General features: G+C 37.6%; 3 protein-coding genes across 3 annotated transcripts; all 3 read right to left on the reverse strand.

Moving 5' to 3' along the window:
- Positions 1–1,942: 1,942 nt before the first annotated feature.
- Positions 1,943–8,369, reverse strand: LOC108883914 (solute carrier family 22 member 13). Its single transcript, XM_018677492.2, has 10 exons — positions 7,383–8,369; positions 7,197–7,300; positions 6,300–6,454; positions 5,901–6,069; positions 5,691–5,811; positions 3,725–3,819; positions 3,219–3,433; positions 3,027–3,135; positions 2,702–2,908; positions 1,943–2,160 (listed from the first exon to the last, which is right to left on the reverse strand). The coding sequence occupies exons 1-10, from the start codon at positions 7,755–7,757 to the stop codon at positions 2,106–2,108; spliced, it is 1,605 nt and encodes a 534-aa protein (XP_018533008.1). The 5' UTR covers positions 7,758–8,369; the 3' UTR covers positions 1,943–2,105.
- A 955-nt stretch (positions 8,370–9,324) lies between these two features.
- LOC108883912 (solute carrier family 22 member 13) lies at positions 9,325–14,681 on the reverse strand. Its single transcript, XM_018677489.2, has 10 exons — positions 14,287–14,681; positions 14,091–14,194; positions 13,800–13,954; positions 12,373–12,541; positions 12,158–12,278; positions 11,729–11,823; positions 11,413–11,627; positions 10,918–11,026; positions 10,213–10,419; positions 9,325–9,842 (listed from the first exon to the last, which is right to left on the reverse strand). Exons 1-10 carry the CDS (start codon positions 14,659–14,661, stop codon positions 9,773–9,775), a joined length of 1,620 nt encoding a protein of 539 aa, XP_018533005.1. The 5' UTR covers positions 14,662–14,681; the 3' UTR covers positions 9,325–9,772.
- Positions 14,682–15,035: 354 nt separating this feature from the next.
- Positions 15,036–20,560, reverse strand: LOC108883913 (solute carrier family 22 member 13). The gene is made up of 10 exons (XM_018677490.2): positions 20,090–20,560; positions 19,898–20,001; positions 19,642–19,796; positions 19,337–19,505; positions 18,947–19,067; positions 17,676–17,770; positions 17,380–17,594; positions 17,182–17,290; positions 16,874–17,080; positions 15,036–16,522 (listed from the first exon to the last, which is right to left on the reverse strand). The coding sequence occupies exons 1-10, from the start codon at positions 20,462–20,464 to the stop codon at positions 16,453–16,455; spliced, it is 1,620 nt and encodes a 539-aa protein (XP_018533006.1). The 5' UTR covers positions 20,465–20,560; the 3' UTR covers positions 15,036–16,452.
- Between the last annotated feature and the right edge of the window lie 100 nt (positions 20,561–20,660).

Below are 20,660 nucleotides of genomic sequence, written 5' to 3' on the forward strand. Positions count from 1 at the left end.
TCAACCAGTATCAACTGAGAATGAAGTGTTACTCAAAATGACAGATCAGCTGATTGTCCCTGACCCAGCACCTCCAAACCAAGATGAGAGTCAAACCTCAGATCCTTTTGGTGCAAACAGCCAGACAAGTGAGCAGGGCTCTGACTTTGACATATTCAGCTCAAATAATGTTCTGTTCACTCAGCCTCCTATTGTTAATGTGTCTGATCAGGGAGGAGCTGACACTTCCACATATCAGCCATCTACCTATGCCAATGATATCTTTGGAGTAAGTGACATCTCTAATTCACTGAATGATTTACTTGGTTCAGATGCAACTTCTACCGCTGCTCCTTCCGCTCAGGTTGATCTTTTTGCTGACAACATCTTTGCATCAGGACCAAAGTTGCTGCCAGTGTCTGAGACAAGTGATGCAGATTCATTTAGTCTTTTAGTGTCTGAAAGCAACAATACTGAGCAAGCAGCAGAAAACACTGTCACAAACAGTAGCTGGATGGATGATTTGCTCGGGTGATAGTAGAACTGTGGAATCATGATATAATAAAGTTGGAGTGTACAAGAATTACAGAAATCATAACATCAACAACATAACATTGTTAAAATAGCACCTGATTAAGTGCATCGATATGATAAAACACTTAACAGTTAATTAATTATCAAAAAGAATTAATGTTGTTTTCATTTAATTGCATTCAATTGCATTTTATTTAGGAATCTGTCAAACACAATCATTAACATTAAAGTAATTTCTAAATTGTGTAGTATGTATGTCTTCACATTACAACTACACATTTGATTTCATGACATGGACATGAAAAAAAGCAAAGGATGTAACTTTTGCTAAATAACTCTACATATTAAAGTTGTTTTTCATTAATACATGGGTAATAAATGGTAATAACTAGATATAATTTGTACAAAATGTCTGTATACATTCATGAAAATAAAACTGTTGATAATACTGATATGAAAATTGTTTGCTCTGAATGTCTCGATCGAGAAATCTATAATAGAAGTTAAACTTTGAAGGTCCCTCTCTATGGAAATAAGTGTTTTGTTTATTATTACTTGTTTGAGCTTGATCTTGTTTGATATATTTGCAGAGTAACTGAAGCTCCTGACCTGTATCTGCATGATTTCATGCATTACACTGAAGCACATGATTGGCTGATTGGATAAATGCATGAATATGCAGGTGTTCAGGTGTTCCTAATAAAGTTCTGGCTGCTGGCTGCTTGCTTCCTGGCTTTTTGCATATTCCTATAATTTTTGTATGTCAGCTTAAAGTAGTTTAATTTTAAAAAGATATGCTTTTTTTGCATTCTGCCTATATCTGATGGTAATAGGAAATACAAAGAGAGAGGGGAATGATGACATGTGACAAAAGTCCACTGGAATCAGTGATATGCATTATAACAGATGCAAGATGCGTTTTTTAAACATGTGTTCAAAAGAAGAACATATTTAAAGTGTAAGATTGAAACTAAAATAAAATGGCATTTTGACAGCGTGCAGTATTTAAAAAAGAGGTAATTCTGTATTATTAGGCTCAGAGGTTTGATTGATTTTGTTGTAACCACAAACATAGAAACTGTCATTACATAACATACAGTATACTGTATGCATAGTAATTATTAATGCTCATTCTTAATTGTCATAATCTGATTTGTATACAAGGTTTGCCATACTCAAAACAGGAAAGATGAGAATGGGTTCCACATAAAGATTCATTGAACTCATGAGAGGTTCAACTTCCAGTAACAGGGAACTCACTATATAGCACCCTCATATCATACTCTTATTACCTAATTAAAAAAAAAAAAAAACACAGACACACAGTCTTAAAAGTATTTTTTGCAAAATTAAAAAACAAATTAAGGGGAAAAAAAGTACAATTAAAAAATATCTAATTTTATTAAATTGAAATTTATAAATTTTTCTTTCGTATCCCTTTGATCATTGTGACCGGTCAGGAATATGTTTGGTCTGCATGATAGATCCTGACCCCCAGGTCGGGAATCATTGATGTACAGTAAATGATGACTGATGTTCTGTTTGGAGCAAATGCATAATGCCTTTTAAAATGTGAACTCTCAGACCAACATCTACAACTTGCTTGACTGCAAATATGGAAAACTTGCAGTTGTGGAGGTAACATTTCTGAAAGACACAGAACAGAAACAGATAGATGACTAAGAGTTTTCTGTGATAAGATATAAGGAAATATAAGAGATATCAACTTGTCTAATGACACATATACAGTGGTGAGAAAGTTTAGGAATTACCTGCATTTATTTTAAGACGTTTGTCTTAAATTATGGTTAGACCTTCATCTAAGATACAGTTATGAACAAATACAATCTATTTTAACTACACACATATCATTGTTTTGTTCTTGCCCCTACTGAATACATTATTCAAACATTCACAGTGTAGGTCAGGAAAAGTATGTGAACCCCTCAACTAAAGACATCAATAGAAGCTAACTGGAGTCAGGGGTTAAAAAACCTGGGGTCCAATCAGTGAAACCAGATCAGAGGTGTGGGTTAGAGGTACTACACTGCGATATTTACAATCTAGAACTGCTGAATTGCGTTTATGTGTGACTTGATTACTGATGGCGAACAGATCACATTTTATCACCAATTCATGCAAAAAGCTTATTTGAAAGGGTTCACAGACTTATCTTTGCCTTAGTTACCTGTTGCCCTCTGCCTCATCGGCTGTGTCGGGAAGATCTCTTCTCCTGGTCTCAGGAAGCAGGAAGCCAAGAGCTCCACTGACCAATGTAAAGCTGCTGAACACTGTGATGGGTATGACCCAGTGGTACATGGCTAAGATGTTTAGCAGTGGAGCCAGTAATCCACCTAATCTTCCTGACATGGCTCCTAATGCTGTGGCTGTTTGTCTGAGAGGAGAAATGGGGATGAAATAGGTCAAATATATCAAATAGCACATTTGCTAACTCAAGGCTGGTTTAAATATACACTGGAAAAAAACATGCAAAATATACAATATACACCTACCTAACAGATGTTGGAAACAATTCCTGCATAAAGACACTACATACAGAACCAGCCCAGATGAGAAAAAAACGTGCAGAGACAGCCAATGATGTAACGGCAATGGCACATTCTGAAACAAAAACGATCAAATTTGACACACATACAGAACAAAACCTAAAATCATCATTTGGTTAACCAAATGTAATGGTTTACCTTGGGGAACAGCTACTATAAGTATGCAACAGAGTCCGCCAGACAGAAGTGTTGCTATAAATAACACTCTTCTCCCAAAAACCTCCAACAGCCACATGGAAAGTAAATTAGCAGGTATTTCAATAGCACCAAACAGGAGCTGTGTCACGAAGATGCTCAAGCCAAAGTTTCCCATGTTCAAGTACAGGCAGTAAAAGGAGAGATTCAGTGAAAACCTTAAAAACATGAAGAAAACATTAGTCATACAAAGAATGTCTTGCGTTGTGTAACATTTATACACATGCACAGCAGTGTTTGCTGGAGTTGCTTCATTGTTACAGATTTGTGTTCACCCACTTTGCAGCAACAATTTACCACCAAACAAGAGTTACATGGTTATGGCTTTTGGTTAAGTGCAATGTAGATGTTATAAGAATGTCTTTTGAATGACTATTAGATCATAATACTACAAAATAATGTCCATTCTGTTACTAACTTAGCAGAAACTTTTGGAAATTTCAACTTACCATGCCAATACTACAGTAAAAAAGTATCTGGTCAGAAGAGGTGATCTGAATATAAGTTTTATGCCTCCTCTGTTCACAGTGTTGTTAACTGCAATCTGTGGCAGAAATATCATTTAATGAAACACCAAACATTTGTGAACTACAACTGTATAATTTCTGGTATCAAGTGATTCATATTTTACTAAAAATGAAAAACTCAATTTCCTAGCAACAGTAATAGGCATTTCAGTGTAAGTTCTTTGTTATACATTTTAACAAAATAGAAAAATAAATTAATAAATAGACAAGGAAATAAATAGTTAATTAAATATATTATGACGAAATTAACTGAATGAGTATAGAATTCAAAATTTAAATATCCTCATTATTAAATTCATAAGTAGTCAATTAAATAGATAAATAATTGTTAAAATAAATATCCAAATAAATCAGTATAAACTGAAATAAATAAATTTCCTAAGTGTTATATTTGCAGGTAGCTTTATTTATTTATTTATTTTTACTTATTTTACTTCCTGTCTTTCTTTTCTTGGCCTCTTATTTTTTTCATGGCCTGTTTATTTCAGGATGACATTTGCGGTCAGTTAACAATTAAACAACATCCAATCAAGCTCTGTGATGCATGATTGGTAAGAGGAAAATACCTAAGTGACTTTGAAAGAGGGTTCATTGTTGGGACACAGATGACAGCAGCATCAATCATAAAGACTGCTCAGCTGGTTAGTGTTTCATTAGGAATAGTGACACCAACAGTAACATCTTCATCTAGGTCTATGGGAAAGAGGGTCAGTAAATAGGGTCGGAAACTGTAGTCGACAAGCACATTTCATCTGATGACCATGATACTTGAGTATTAATGTGATGTGTAAGGAAAACTAGTGGAGCAGCTCTTCCTCAGGTGACTACGAATGCCAGTGCAGGACTGCAGACTGTGTCAGCAACAACAGTCTGTCAAAAATTACATAGAGAGGTGAATACACATCTGACAGTTCAGTGGAGCAGAAACCACTGGTTGCTGGCACTGGTCTACAGGAAAAAAAAAGTGATATGGTCAGATCCGTCATCATATTCTTGATAAGCGAGTGAGTGCATGTGTGTCGTACTCCAAGAGGACGATACAGGTCTGAATACCTGACCCCTGCAGTGAGGGGATCCAGTGGCTCTGTCATGCTGAGGGGGCATTTTGCTGACATGGTTTGGGTCTTTTGTTCCCTGAGGGGGAAGGATCACTGCAGATCAATGCAAAGTTGTTCTGAGTGATCACCTTCATCTTATGATGAAACATATCTATCCTGATGAGAGTGGTCTCTGTTAGGATGCCGATGCATGGGGCACAAGGGGCCATCAGTGTTCTGATGAATATGAAAATGATGTGACTCATATTCTATGACCTTTGTGGTCACCAGATCTCAGCCCACGTGAACACATATGTTATATGATAGTGCTGCCCACAATCATTAAAACACCAAATAATCTTTTGGAAGAATGGTGTTCATCCCCAGTAGAGTTCAGAAACTTGTAGAATCAAAGCCAAGGCACACTGAAGTTGTTCTGGGTCCATGTGGTGGCCCAGCACCTTACTAAGATGCTTTATGATGGTTTTTCCTTTTGTCACTCATCTGTAGATTGAATGTAAAGTCATCAATGGTCTGGTGCTCAATAAGAAACTAAACTGAAAATGAAAAAAGAACAGACTCTATGAGGAACTGCAGTAGCCTGATAAATCTCTAGGTCTGACTTGTAGTTTTTTTCTAAATGGGAAAGCAAGTGTCATCCTGAAATCAACATTAACCATTAAATGTATAAAATAAGTCAGCTTACATACAGATACTGACTTCAAATGAGATGGCAGATTTCATATGGGATTTCTTTTGTTTTCAGTTATTATACTGTACATGTGATATAGATAACCTGGTAGAAAAGTAATACTTAAAATGCTTTATGTGCCAGCTTTAAGTTTCAGAACCTTGTCAAACAGTGAGTCTGGAACTGTACGTTTGTTGACAGCTGCCGCTTTGACTATCAGCTGTTTAGCCTCTTCTGTCCTTCCTCTGCTGAACAACCATCTGGCTGACTCTGGAATAAACCTGACAGGAGCAAGGGATGTGACAGCTCAAATAACGTATAATCTACAAATAAAAACAATAACAGGCAATTAAAAAGAGTCAATACACACCATATGTAGACAACAACCACGCCAAGCGGAGCTGCTGTGATTAGTTGAGCCAGTCTCCAGTGTCGGATGGCGTAGATCACACCAGCAAGTACACACTGCCCTACTGCAGAAAATAGTTGAGTCACACATACTCCCCATGATCTTTTGGATGCCCCAATCCACTCAGTGGCTGCAATTAGAAACATGTAAAATTTGTCATTTTTACATGACATTAAAATGGTCATACATGCAAAACAACTGCAGTAAAAGAGTTAAGGTTTTGAATGTTTAGCACATTAACTTCTATACTTATCTACTGTGATGGACCTCCACACAGTTGTGCTCCTTGGCTTTAGAAGTAATGCTCAGTTACTGCTGTTGCGACTTTATTGTAAATGTGTATAAACTCAGTATACATACACAATATTATACAGTTGACTCGATATCCACCGGCTCCAAATCCCAGTAGGAACTGTGATACTGAATATAAGTAGATATTGGGGCATAGTGCTGTTGTCACAGTAAATATGAACATTATAACTGCTGGAATTTGAGTCGCTCGTTTGCGACCAAACCTGCAACAGAAAGAGACAGAAACAGAGAGTATAACTAAAGAGCAACTTCTATTATGCTAAGAACAGCAAATTAGAAGAGCTGCTGGTGTGTGAGCGCTAAGGAGGAGAAAAACGGAGACAGTTATTACAGTGAGTTCAATCTAATGGGCACTAGTTTTATGTGTAAAGTACAAAACAATTCAGCACAACTATCAGTGTAACACTGATGTGTGTTTATATAGAGTAGCATTCATCTGTTGTCGGGACTTGCCTATCTGGGAACCAAAGAGCCAGTGCCCGTGAGGTTCATTTTAGGATTTTAGGACTTAGATTTAGGATCAATGCTACGATTATGATTTAGAGAAATGGTTTGATATTTTGGAAGATGTGCATCTCTAATGCTCACTAATACACATGCTATGGGTTTTTTCATTTTACATTAAGCACCTAGGAACACCAATGGGCTGGGAGGGGGTTTTAGTTTAAGGGCTACACTCTCTATTGCAACCTCTGGAACAATCTCATGATGCATGATACTGGCTCTAAGAGGCATATCTTAAACAAGAGTGGTGGTTGAATTTTTTATTTTTTTTTTTTTTGAAAATCATAAACTCCCCGAATAGTCTTTATATTTTCCAAATTTGATCCATTCAGCCCAGCAAAGTCTATAAGAGCCTCATGATTACATTATCTCAATGAAAGAACAAATCACAGAACGAAAAATATCATAGACTAAAACTAAAATTGCATGAACAACACTTACGATTCAGCAAAAGGTCCAAATGCTATAGAACCAATAAGAATGCCAGCCATGAGCACCGACTGTGCCACTTCCACCAAGTTAGCCTGGTCACAAACTAGATTAAACTGTTAGAAAGAAACATAAAAATGTTTAATGAAATGTTTCATGAAGGTGATAACAAATGCAAACGCTCATCACATTACGTACATCTGTGACTATGGTGGTCTCATACAGAGTGTTGTAGTACACCCATCCATTCTGGCACCTTGTGGTCTCATTGAGTCCATACTCCCTGATGGCACTGATGTCCCAGTCCACAGGGATAAACATCTGACACCTGCTGAAGGTCCCATCCTCCTCCCGGGGCAGAGTCAGGTTCAGCTGCTCATCTGTGGTCAGGTTAGGATCAGCTCTGAGGATCCAGTCTGTGTTACAGTGTCGCTCTGGATCTGATTGAATAAAGAGAAAGCTTGCTAAGATAAAACTCTGTATGAAATTTGGAAAGCAAAGTGCAATCAGAGTGAGCTGCTGGAATAATCCAAACTCTCCAATGTTCCTGAGGATTTCTCCAAAATCAGCCATGTTGTCTTTGTGAAAGTTTAACAAGATTGCACCGCAGTTTTAAACAATGTCCATTAATGTTTAACCTAACTAGAATTTATTCAAGCACATGGATCAGTTCACCTTGAGTGCACTAAAACTTTATTATTCCCTTAAGGATATGTCACATTTTGAATATGTTGCTTATCATGTGTTTTTACTCTCACCTGAAGAGAACTGAATATTATCTTGATGTCTTGACTCTGTGCCAACTCTGTGCCACCATATCTCCTTCAAAAGCTTATTCATTTGGTTATCACAGTTTGTACGTTCATACACATACACAGTAAGATCCAAAGTCTGTTGTTTACAAGTGCAATTTGCTGTGTTTAGGATGCTGCATATCTTATATGTCTCAGTAATAGGCAATAACCTGTACATTTATACCAAGTTTATAAGGCAGGCATTATAAAATCCAATCTAAATCTATACAACAGTCCCGCTTTTTATGCCCTTTCGTCTTCACTTGCTAACACAGAGAGAAGCAATCATCTTATATGCTCATGTTTCATTATAAAACAAGTGTGGCAGTTTGTGGCTGTTGCACCACGGGTCACGTGAAAAGCCTTTGGCTGTTGGTACAAACACATGTTCTGAGCTATCGTCAGGCCTATAGAGCCGATTCTGTGAAAAATTTGAATTCCGTGAAAAATATCCAGATATATAAAGACACCTTTTGTGGATATATGCACATAATTTGTCAGTCTTACATGAATCAAACTCCTCTTTTTTCATAATTCACCTCACATGAACATTATGTTTTGCAGAAATTTTGGAATATTGTTAGATTTAACTTTTTTCCTCCATATCTCCTACATAAAACCTTGGTTTAACCAGTGTGCCATCCCATATGGATTCATTGTCTCAGCAAGTCTCTGTGTACTTTTTTTGTTTTTAACCTTTAAACATGTGCATACCTTAAGATTAAAATGATTTCTGTTGCACAAAATATACATTGGAAGAATTATGTTTAATGTTACACTTGCTCCCATTCAAATTAATGAAATATGAAGCAAAACTTAAACACCTCTATAGATGTATTATAACATGCAGGATTTGGGACTGAATGCCCTTTAACCTGTATTTACTTGTATAGTTATGTCAGCCAACCAGTCAGTGGTGCTATATACATTGTATTTAGAATATTTCAGGTTGCTCTTGGTCCTTTTATTGCTTGAAGTAACCTTTTACAAGTGTTAACATTTATTTGTTGATTATCAACTCCATGACATTTTGAAATATCATCTTTAAGTACCATTCACCTCCAATGTACAGTCATGCCTTTCATACAGAAGTAGTATGTTTGCACATTGGAACATGAAAGTATTGACTGTGCTGACTGTAAACAACAGTTGAAATAGTCCTGTTTAGTTACATACAATTGATTAACTCAAAAAAGAAACATTTATATATATATATAGAAAAACCATGTTTGTTACTAATCAACTAATGGTGACTTGGTCTTCAGTTCTAGTGTCCCCAGTAAGCCATGACAGAAGTGACAGTACCATGTACAATACCAGGACCCTGAAACTGAAGCAACCTTCATTAATTTTATTATTCAAAATGTCTTGAGGCCTAATACATACTTTTGGATTGTTAGTTGAGTGTTGATATATTGGGTTTTATTAATATTTTCAATGCTTAAGATGTTTTTTTCTATGTGAGTGCACAACAGCAGGCACTGACTGTTGCATGTTTGTGACAGGTGGTGGCAGCATGTGCATACCCTCCAGACTACTGACTGGCATCCTGAACACTTTGCAGAGTGCCTGAAAAAGTCCAGAGGGTGGCACAAGAGGTTAAGACACAGAGTCATTAAAATTTCAAGGGTTTGTTACCTTGTGGGCATGACTGTGCTCATTATCTTCCCGAGCCATCAGCTCATTACATTTGCAGATATCTTGTGTGTAAGGCTAACACGTGGGCTGAGGGTGATGCCACAAGAAAATGAATGGAGATTTGGATGGACAGAGTAAGTAACAGAAGTGTTCATTCTACAGTTTGGTTGATTTGCTTTGTGGAGACATGCTTGATGCACTTAGGATCTTCATGGTCGTCTTATTTCTGTGGGAGAAAGGAGCAGAGGTGTATTGTGAGCTGTTTTGTTAACATATCGTTTCTGTAATATATTTTGTTTGAATCTTATTGTCAACAAAACAATAGAAACAAAATGTGTTATTTGATAGTCCTTCTTGATCCTACGGCAAAGAGGTTATTTGGTTTGTGTTTTCATATATGATGACATTCAGTATTTTGAAGTTGATTGAAAGTAGCTCAAATGGTAAAAAAAAAAAAAAAAAAAAAAAAAAAAAAAAAAACGCAATGTACAGATTGTACAGCTGGACTGTCCATAGATTCAGTTGTCACATGGAGATGCTAATGAAGAGTTCATCACACTGAACTAAAATGTGCCATCGGCATGTATCTTGCTTACATGTTGCCCTCTGCCTCATCAGTTGAATCAGGAAGCTCTTTTCTCCTGGTCTCAGGAAGCAGGAAGCCAAGAGCTCCACTGACCAATGTAAGGCTGCTGAAAACAATGATGGGTATGGACCAGTGGTATATGGCCAACATGTTGAGCAACGGAGACAGCAAGCCACCAGCTCTGCTTGCAATGGAGCCCAACCCAGAGGCTGTTTGTCTAAAACAGGAACAGGAACGGATCTCAGACATGCACTGGTGGTCAGAAATCATGCAACAATTTTTTGAACTAAGTAAAAATGTATCATTCCTACTTTATTAAATCTTCCAAAGCTTCCCCAATAGTTTGAATAGTTTCCTATGTATGTTAGACCAATCTGACTGCAACAGTTAATAAACACTTAAGTGAACATGCCAGTGCTCAGAGAAAATGATTGTTGTGACCGTATGTAGCCATAATCTAATATTGAATGGAATGAATAAGAGTAAACAGAAATTAATTCTACACCAAACATATTATTGCTTGTTAGTGATTTTGTAACTAGTCAGAAACAAGTAAACAATCACTATGTTTGACCTGTAATTGTAACAGATAACACCACTGAGTGTCAGGCACATACGTAAACCAACATAATGGCTGGTGTAGTTTGAAAAAACCAAAGTGACTATACACAGTCACTATATTCACTACAGTGAGATGGAAAGGCTCAGAACTTACCGAAAAGATGTTGGAAACAGCTCCTGAACATACACGTTGCATATGGATCCCGCCCAATTTATGAAAAAACGGCCTGAGATTGCCAACGCAGTAACAGCAATGGCATTACCTTTAACAGAATAATAGAGTGTCAGGAAAAGTGAAAACCAGAGTGAAGAACAAAAGTCTTTAATGAGCTAAATGCTAACCGTAGTATGCACACTCTGACTGCTAACATGGCGATGTTTCACAGGTATAATGCTTGTCACGTTGGTCATCTTAGTTTTCAATGTTAACATGCTAACATGTGCTAATTTATATTATCTGCATATCTGTATATCTGTACTGAATTTCAAATTTAGTTGCCAAGATATTTTACTGTGCACCAAAGTTGTGGGCTGACCAGATAAACCATTTCTACGGCCTCATCACTAGTGTATCTAAAAACAGACAAAAACCACAGCACAATCATCTGAATAAATGAATAAATCAATGAATAAATCACAAGTGTTTTACTTTGAGGAAAAGCCAGGATTAAGATGCACAAGAATCCTCCAATCAGAAGTGTTGACATCAGTGAGACTCTTCTCCCCAGTGCTTCCAACAGCCAGATGCAAAGTATATGAGCTGGTAGTTCAGTCACACCAAACATGGCCTGTGTCAGGAAGATGTCCAAGCCAAAATTTCCCACATTGAATGACAGACAATAGTAGGTAACATTCAGTGAGAACCTGTGGAAAACAAGGATTAGTCACACAAAGAGCAATAACTGCATGTTAAATACAAAGTGTCATAGGTAGAGTTGTTTGTTATATTATAATATGGAACTTACCATGCCAGTAGTATGGTAAAGAAATACTTCCTAAGCACAGATGATTGGATAAGAATTATTATGCCTTCCTTTTTCTCAGTTTCTTTCACAACAATCTGTAATGCACAGGAGGTGGACATAACATCACGCTAACATTTGCTTATGTTAGCAAATCATGTAATCCAACAGCCTTGCAAAACATATCAAGTTCTTTTTGTCATACAGAGGTGATATCCACTGTTATATTGTTAACTACATACAGTATGCAAGCCATTCTGTTGTTTTGTCCTACATAACGTACTGTAATCCAATACGGTCCAGTGGTTTGCAGCACAATATTTGCCTCAAAAATTACAAAGGAGATGAATGAAGCTCTCTCTAACATAGTCTACTGTTGGTAGTAGCATTTTAAGCAGTGTGCAGGGCTAGCAGTCATTATAGGGTCAGTACCTTTTCTAGCAGAGAGTCTGAGACAGTGCGTTTGTTGATGGCTGCTGCTTTTGTAATCAGGTGTTTAGCCTCTTCTGTCTTTCCTCTGCCCAACAACCACCTGGCTGACTCTGGAATAAACCTGATAGAAACAAGGACAGTGACAAAGACAATGTGTAATTTATTGGTGAAACAAGGGGTGGGAGTGAGGGTGAAAAAAAAGAGGTAATACACACCATATGTAAATAGCAATCACTGCAGTTGGAGCTGCTGTGATAAATTGAGCCAGTCTCCAGTCTCTAATGAAGTAGATTATACCAGCAAGTATGAGGTTCCCTACTGCACCACATAGCTGAGTCACACATGCTCCACATGATCGTTTGGACACCCCGATCCACTCAGTGGCTGGAAACAGGAAATCAAGAAGTTACCCTCAAGTTTATTATCTTTTGATTTTCAGTATAGAATAGAATTATGGATGTAATGTAATACAAAGTTATCATGAAAGTCAAATATAACTGAATACATGAATAAATAGTGTTAGTTATATTGTTTTATACTTTTCTAAACAGTTAAGTTCATTTTCATTCATATTTCCATTATGGTCCTTCATGAAGAGACATGCACTTTAAGAGGAACATCATTTTATGAAGATAGAAGTGCTGAGTCTGTGAGCTTCTAGGTTGTGTTAGCTAGCTAATACAAGCTTGTCTGCTTAAATGGTCTGGTTACTGTTACAGGAGTTTATAGAGTGATGCTACAGCAGTATGCAGTACAGTAAATAGATAATTAACATTATCTGCACCAGCTGGAGTAGTTTTATGGTGAGAGTTTTCTTTCACCTATATAGCTAAATGAGAAGGTTGATGTTCAGGTTGTTAGGTACTAGTGCTCTTGATGAAGTTAGCTCAAAACAGTCCTCTGAACTGCTCCACTGATGAGGAAAAGGGTAAATACTGCATGGAAAACAGGGAATAAATTAATGAAAAAAAGAGGATAATAGCAATTGAAGAGTAAAATGATAAGTTTTCATTTATGTTATCTATTTGTTTGGGCAGCACAGTGGTGCAGTGGTCAGCACCGTCTCCTCACAGCAAGAGGGTTCTGGGTTCGAGCCCCCGGTTTGTTGCATGTTCTCCTTGCTGTTCTCTCTGGGTACTCTGGCTTCCTCCCGCAGTCCAAACACATGCAGGTTAGGTTAACAGGTGACTCTAAAGATTAGCAGATTAGCAGTATAGATAATGGATGTATTGATGGATCTATCTGTACTAACTACACCTAGATAACACTAATGCAGTAAATCCTACCTCTCCTATCCTAGGTTAATGTTCAGTGTTTGTCCAAACTGTTTTAGAGAGGTATTAAGATCGTTTTGGTTGACATAGCTTTTGGCAGTATTGAATTTTTATAATCTATATAGTCTACTCTCATTGATACAGACATGATGGACAAAATAGTAAAAACACTTCTCTGTATAATGTAGTACAACTCAGCAGCACCACAAACTGCAGCCTCCAAAATGACCATAAGATGTGATTGACGCTTCTTAAAAACAGTTTCAACAAAACTAAACAAGGCTGTTTTATTAGGCTGCATTGGTTTTAGCTAGGTGTACCTAACTGTATGTATTTTGCACTCCATGTGATGATAGAGTATACTGTACCCAATATAACACAGTTAAGCCGATAACCTCCATAGCCAATTCCCACCATAAACTGGGATGCACAATAAAGGTAAAAGTTGGGACATAAGCCTGTTGTTACAGTAAATATCAGCGTCACAATGACTGGAATCTGAGCTGCTCGTTTACGACCAAACCTGGAAAAGATAAAATGAAATATTTGATATAACTTTCCCTGTTTTGCGGTATTGTGATGATTTTCACTTAACAAGATGATACAATATCAAGATATGCATTTCTTGTAAAAGCTTGTCTAATTTTATGCACACTTACGATTCAGCAAAGGGTCCAAATAAAAGACAACCAACAAGAATACCAGCCATCAGCGCTGCTCGTGCAATTTCCAACAAATTAGCCTGGTCACAAACTAGATCAAACTGTAGGAGAAATAAACCAAAGTGTTAATAAAGGAGAAGTTTAAGAAGACAATTTAATATTTCTATGATCATGAAACAGCTCTGTCACTTACATCAGTGACTATTGTAGCATCGTACAATGTGTTGTAGTACACCCATCCATTCTGGCACCTTGTGGTCTCATTGAGTCCATACTCCCTGATGGCACTGATGTCCCAGTCCACAGGGATAAACATCTGACACCTGCTGAAGGTCCCATCCTCCTCCCGGGGCAGAGTCAGGTTCAGCTGCTCATCTGTGGTCAGGTTAGGATCAGCTCTGAGGATCCAGTCTGTGTTACAGTGTCGCTCTGGATCTGACTGGACAAAAAATACACTAGCAAAGTGAAAAGTAAGAATTATATTTGGGAAGCAAAGAGCAAAAAGGGTGATCTTCTGAAATAATCCAAACTCTCCAATATTCCGGAGGATCTCTCCAAAATCAGCCATGTTCACTTTTAGTTTAGAGATGCTGCTGTTGGATGACCTTTAAACAATGCCATTAATGTTTAAACCCTGGACTGCATGTCGCAGGAAGCATGAGACAGCATTTAAATGATTATTTCATTTTGTAGACAGAGCCAGTCTCGTGATTATTTAACCAGAAGTGGCACTTTTGTACCTTTATCTTAGTAACATCTTCATAACATCTTCGTGCTTTGGCCTGATGCCCAGAGTTAAATTTACCTCAGCATTCACTGATCAACAACTTTAACCTACTTTTTTCCCCCCAGTGGTCATATTACAAACATTTTGACAATATTGCAAAATACAATAAATAAATAAAATAAAATGCACAACATTGAATTTTAGGGTACAATAGGGTTTATTACAGTTACAATGACAGTGTGCTGTTTAACGGCTGATTCTTTGTGGACCATGTACTGTAACATGACTTATCTCTCACAGAAAGAACTGTTGATCTTTCACTAACTTTTACAATCTGCTGACTTATCAAACCTTTCTTGTCTCTTTCTCTTATATGAAAGGTAAACTTGTTACATAATATGGAGTCATTGTAAATGTAGTGACGCAATTAAAAAAAGTATTACTGTATGCTGTAAAGGATATTATAATAGTGTTTTGACCTCTTGTTTCCCCTTCTCCATGTGCCTTGGTAGTAAAGTTGTTCCATAAATTCCTGAAAACAAGTGATAAAACCTCACCATAGCAAATTAATTGAAAGACTGAACAAATTTCATTGTCTAATTTCCACCATGTATGCCTTGTCTGTATGTCTCCGAGGCCTACATTAGATTATAGGAATCACCAGATCATTACCACCATGGGAAACAATATAAACATATGGATGTGGTCAGATGTCTGTTAAATGTGAAGCTCAACAGCCTGTTAGCCTATGTGTAAATTTGTAACTTACAAGTGGAAAGTCAAGGCTGGATTGACAGTTATCCAATCATAAAGCAATACCAGCGTGTTATTAGACAGATAAGAAGTTGCTTAAGTGCAGCTGGAGGTCACAAATCATACCTTTAGAAAATATTTTTTGTGTGCAACCCAGTCAAATGCAGAAGTTTATGGTTAAATTTTAGACAATTTATTTAGTCTACATTTACTTTTGGTGCCATGTTTTTGTATCAAGGAGTAGATAAAAACCAAATTGATGTGACAACGGTGCAGCATGTTGTTGTGCATCCCCGCTCCCAGCCTCCAACTGAAAAAATATTTACATTTCCAGACTAGTACTCATGTATACAATCTCAAACAACATTATTTTGCTCTCTTGCACTACTGCTATGGATGACACAGCCCTACCTGCACCTTATTCCCACCTGTAAAGCTGCTAGTCTAACAGCTGTCATTTTTTACCATGAGTAACTGGCTGCTCCTATAGGTTTCACGGGGAGGAAATCCTGACTGCTGTTTGTCTAATATACCATGTCTCAAGCATTCCCTCTTGGGACCAGTACATGGTTCTAGATGATACATTTTGTTTCGCCCTAATAGGTTGAAGATTTTACTGCTGCACTGAGCTGACAGAGCCTTACTTCTTTCTCACAAGAAAGACAGAAGTACATTCTCATCAGTATTTACTTTTCCTAAAGAGCAATACTGACAGCAGTAAAGACAGATAATCAGGCCAGACACAGGAATATGGGCAAACACACTGGGACTGATGACACTGTGACTCAGCAATATCAAATGTAGAAGACAGTCCAAACAGAAATATTATACAGCTAATGTTACGCATTACAAAACATCTACAAAAATACTGTATGCAAACTAGAGTTTAGTGGATATTCTGTTTTCAGCCATGTTGGAGTCACTTCCACTCTTCTTGCTGGAAACAGCCCTACAATGAAAAGGAACACAACATTTAGATTACATAATTCTTTTACCCTTTTGACTGTTAGTAAAGTTTTATCTTTATCTTAATTACTACCAGTGTGCTCATTAAAACTAGTCGTAGTTTAAGTCTAAGAATGTATTCCCATTTCCACACATGTAGCCTTAGGCTTGATGCCATTCATTGCTCTAGATTTGTGTGTACATTTGTTAACTTGTATGCATGTATACATATATACATACATACACATATATATACATGTATATATACATATATATATATATAGGTCACACAACTAAACTGACAGTTGCTACACTTCCTGTCAGTGATTTGGTCTTCTTCATGCAGCTTGCTCACCTCTTGCCCTCAGCCTCATTAGTTGAATCAGGAAGCTCTTTTCTGCTGGTCTCGGGAAGCAAGAGGACAAGAGCTCCACTGACCACCGCGAGGCTGCTGAAGACTATGATGGGTATAGACTGGTGGTATACAGCCAACATGTTGAGCAATGGTGACAGCAACCCTGCTACTCTATATGCTATGGAGCCCAAGCCAACAGCTGTTTGCCTGAAAGAGTGGAACATGGAGATCATTTTCAACTATAAACAGTGTATGTGATGAATGTCTATAATTATACAGGATATTTTGTATTCTTTGACTTTGTGTACCTGATAGAAGTGGGAAAGAGTTCCTGAATGTAGACCATAGTTACTGAACCAGCCCAGTTCAAAAAGAACTTCCCTGTGGTTACGAGGGCTGTGATAATAACAGCGCTGCCTGGAATTAAAATACGAGTACAATGTACCAAACCATGGACAGTCAAATGAATGTATACTCATATACTGAATGTATGTCAAGAAATTCACCTGGAGGGAAAACCAGGGTTAAGAGGCAAAAGAAACCTCCTGTCAGGAGGGTTGATATCAGGGATTTTTTTCTCCCCACCAACTCCAGAACCCAGATACAGAGGAGATGCGCTGGAATCTCAGAGATCCCAAATAGGAACTGAACCAGGAAGATGCTCAGACCAAACTTACCCACATTCAGAACAAGGCAGAAATAGCCTAGATTTAATGAAAACCTTAATACCAGAAAACACAAATAAAATAAAAATTAAAGTCAATTAAATGTAAAAATACATTCCCAAATGAGCTTTACTTACCAGGCAAAAGATATGATGAAAAAATACTTGGTCAGGATTGCTGAAGTAAAAATTGTTTTGATTCCTCCACTCTGAACTTCTCGTTCTTCAGTTACCTGAGGGGCAAATGCATTAGTATTAAACATGGGACAACACTTAACAAATACAGCTGCTGGTGATGGTTTTCACGCCCCCCAAAAGATGAATCCTACTGACTTTGGCGATCCTCTGACTTTCGTCTAGTGCCACCATGAGTTTGTACTAGAGTACTGGATGGATTGTGAAGCAAAGACATTAATTTTATTTAATTTTTTATTACTCTTCTTCTAGCACTATCAGCAGGTCAGAATTTCTTTTTGTCCAGTGCTTTGGTTTATGACCAAATACCATGGATGTATAGCAATTGGATGCCGAAATCTAGGCCAGCTACTTGAATGAAACTGGCTCGTCTGGAGAAAAAGCAGTAAAAGTTACTTTGTTGCAACTATTCAACTGGGATAAATAAGGAGCAAGGCTAACACATCCATGTCTGTTACCTGCAAAATAATCATGTTCCCATCAGCTTCAGTTGTACTTTGTGTGCAGTGCTAATTAGCTGATGTGAGCATGCTAAACCAAGATGATGAACATGATAAACATTGCACCTACTAAAAATAAGTGTACCAGCATTGTCACTATGGGCATGTTTGCATACTGATATTAAAATCAAACAAAAGACCCGCACACTGATATTAGCATTTAGCTCACAGCGCCACAAAGTGCAGTTTCACAGAATTGTTAGTATGGCTGTAGAGTGTTCAGTGATGATTTGAGAGGGATCCTTAAAGGTGCTATGTGTAAGTTTTTGCTTTCACTACATAGCCAACATTAGCATTAAAAGCTGTTTACTTGTGAGTGTTAAAGAAACAATGCGAGTTCAGCATCACACTTCATTCCTTTATTCACTGTCTCCAGTGGTGGAAAGCAACACTAATGTCAATTCTTTTGTTTCTTTATCTATCACTTCTTTACTTCTACTGAAGTAGCGTGCTAACCAACTAGCCCCAGCCCAACCAGTCTCACTTTGTGATAGTGAGTCACTGTAACGTCCAGTCTGCCCTCAGTCCAACATGAGAGACTTAAGAAGTAGCACTGCCCAGAAGGCGCATTCTTACCTCTTATCTTGTAAATGCAACAATTGCTTAAGCTCTTGGTAAGTAAACAGCTATTAATGCTAAAGCTGTATGTAAACTTGCATATAGCACCTTTAAGTCTCATTTGATCATGTGTAATTAAAGTTGAATCTGACTTGCCATGTTGAGCAGATTCTCTGGGATTTTCTTTTTATTGATAGCTGCAACTCTACATATCAACTTATTAGCTTCTTCGGTTCTTCCCTGTCCCAGCAACCATCTTGCAGATTCAGGAATCCACCTTGAAAGAATGCAGTGTAAATGTCAAACTAACAAACTGTTATTAATTTGTTGGAATCTAAATCAGAACTTGAGCCACTAACAACGTTAATTATGCAGCAATTTTCCTGAACACACTGTAAGCAAACTGGTTCAGCATTATGCACAATGTTAAGAAACATAAGAGCAATGAAGTTAGACACACATGGATAAATTGTATTTTGGCAGGTAGGTATGACCAAATACAGCACTGTGCAAAAATGAAAATAAAAATGAATATACAACACATACCATATGTACAAGAATACAAAGGCCTGTGCTCCTGCCATGACATACTGAGCTACTCTCCAATCACGAATAACATAGACCAGACCAGCCATGGCACACTGTCCAAGACCTCCAAACATTTGGCTCAGACATGAGGCAAAGGACCTTTTGGTGATGCCAATCCACTCGGTAGCTACACATCAAATTTAAATACCAAAGTCACAGCAGAGCAAGAACAAACTTTTTTTTTTTTTTTTTTAAATGGGATAATTCCACACTTAGTACAAAAAAAAATTCTAAGAAGTGAAATAATTACAAATATATCATACCTAATACAGTGGAGTTCATTCTGTATCCTGCCAGTGCAGATCCAACAATGAACTGTGAAACTATGTAAACATAGAAATTTGGAGACACACCAGCAACTATGACGAATAGCAGCACAATGGCAGTTGGTAACTGGGTGGTTCTCCTGCGGCCGTACCTTAAGTTTAAACAGTGGGTGACGATAAAATGACAGGTTAGAAGGTTTGTGTTTTCCAACATTTTGCCAACGACCTCTTATACCTTGTTGAAGTCACTTACGATTCAGCTATAGGTCCAAAGATGAATGAACCAGCAAGTAAACTAGTCATGAAAACTGTCTGCCCAACTTCAGCCATGTTTGACTTGTCACAGACAAGATCAAACTGCAAAAAAAAAAAAAAAAAAAAATCAGTAGGGTATTCAGCACAGATGATACTAAAGGAGAAATCACAAATCATACATCATACTTACATCAGTGACTATTGTAGCATCGTACAATGTGTTGTAGTACACCCATCCATTCTGGCACCTTGTGGTCTCATTGAGTCCATACTCCCTGATGGCACTGATGTCCCAGTCCACAGGGATAAACATCTGACACCTGCTGAAGGTCCCATCCTCCTCCCGGGGCAGAGTCAGGTTCAGCTGGTCATCTGTGGTCAGGTTAGGATCAGCTCTGAGGATCCAGTCTGTGTTACAGTGTCGCTCTGGATCTGACTGAATAAAGAGAAAACTACAAAAGAAAACTGGTAGCAAGAAATTTGGGAAGGCCAACCCAAGAATGATAACCTTCTGGAACAAACCAAAGTCTCCAATGGTCCTCAGAATCTCCCCAAAATCCACCATCTTCACACAGCAGATGATATGTGAGACTCTGATAGATTGCCTTATTAAGGCTGGAACCACTGTCAAAATAAATGTTTAACCACCAGTAACTAAACGTGTGAACATACATCTCAGGACCAATCCTGAACTTTGTTTGCTAATAGTTGACCTGTTAAAGGAAAAGACAACTGGGATTTAAGACATCACATTTTAAACA

Source organism: Lates calcarifer, linkage group LG4, assembly GCF_001640805.2.
Source record: "Lates calcarifer isolate ASB-BC8 linkage group LG4, TLL_Latcal_v3, whole genome shotgun sequence".
Lineage (NCBI taxonomy): Eukaryota > Metazoa > Chordata > Actinopteri > Centropomidae > Lates > Lates calcarifer.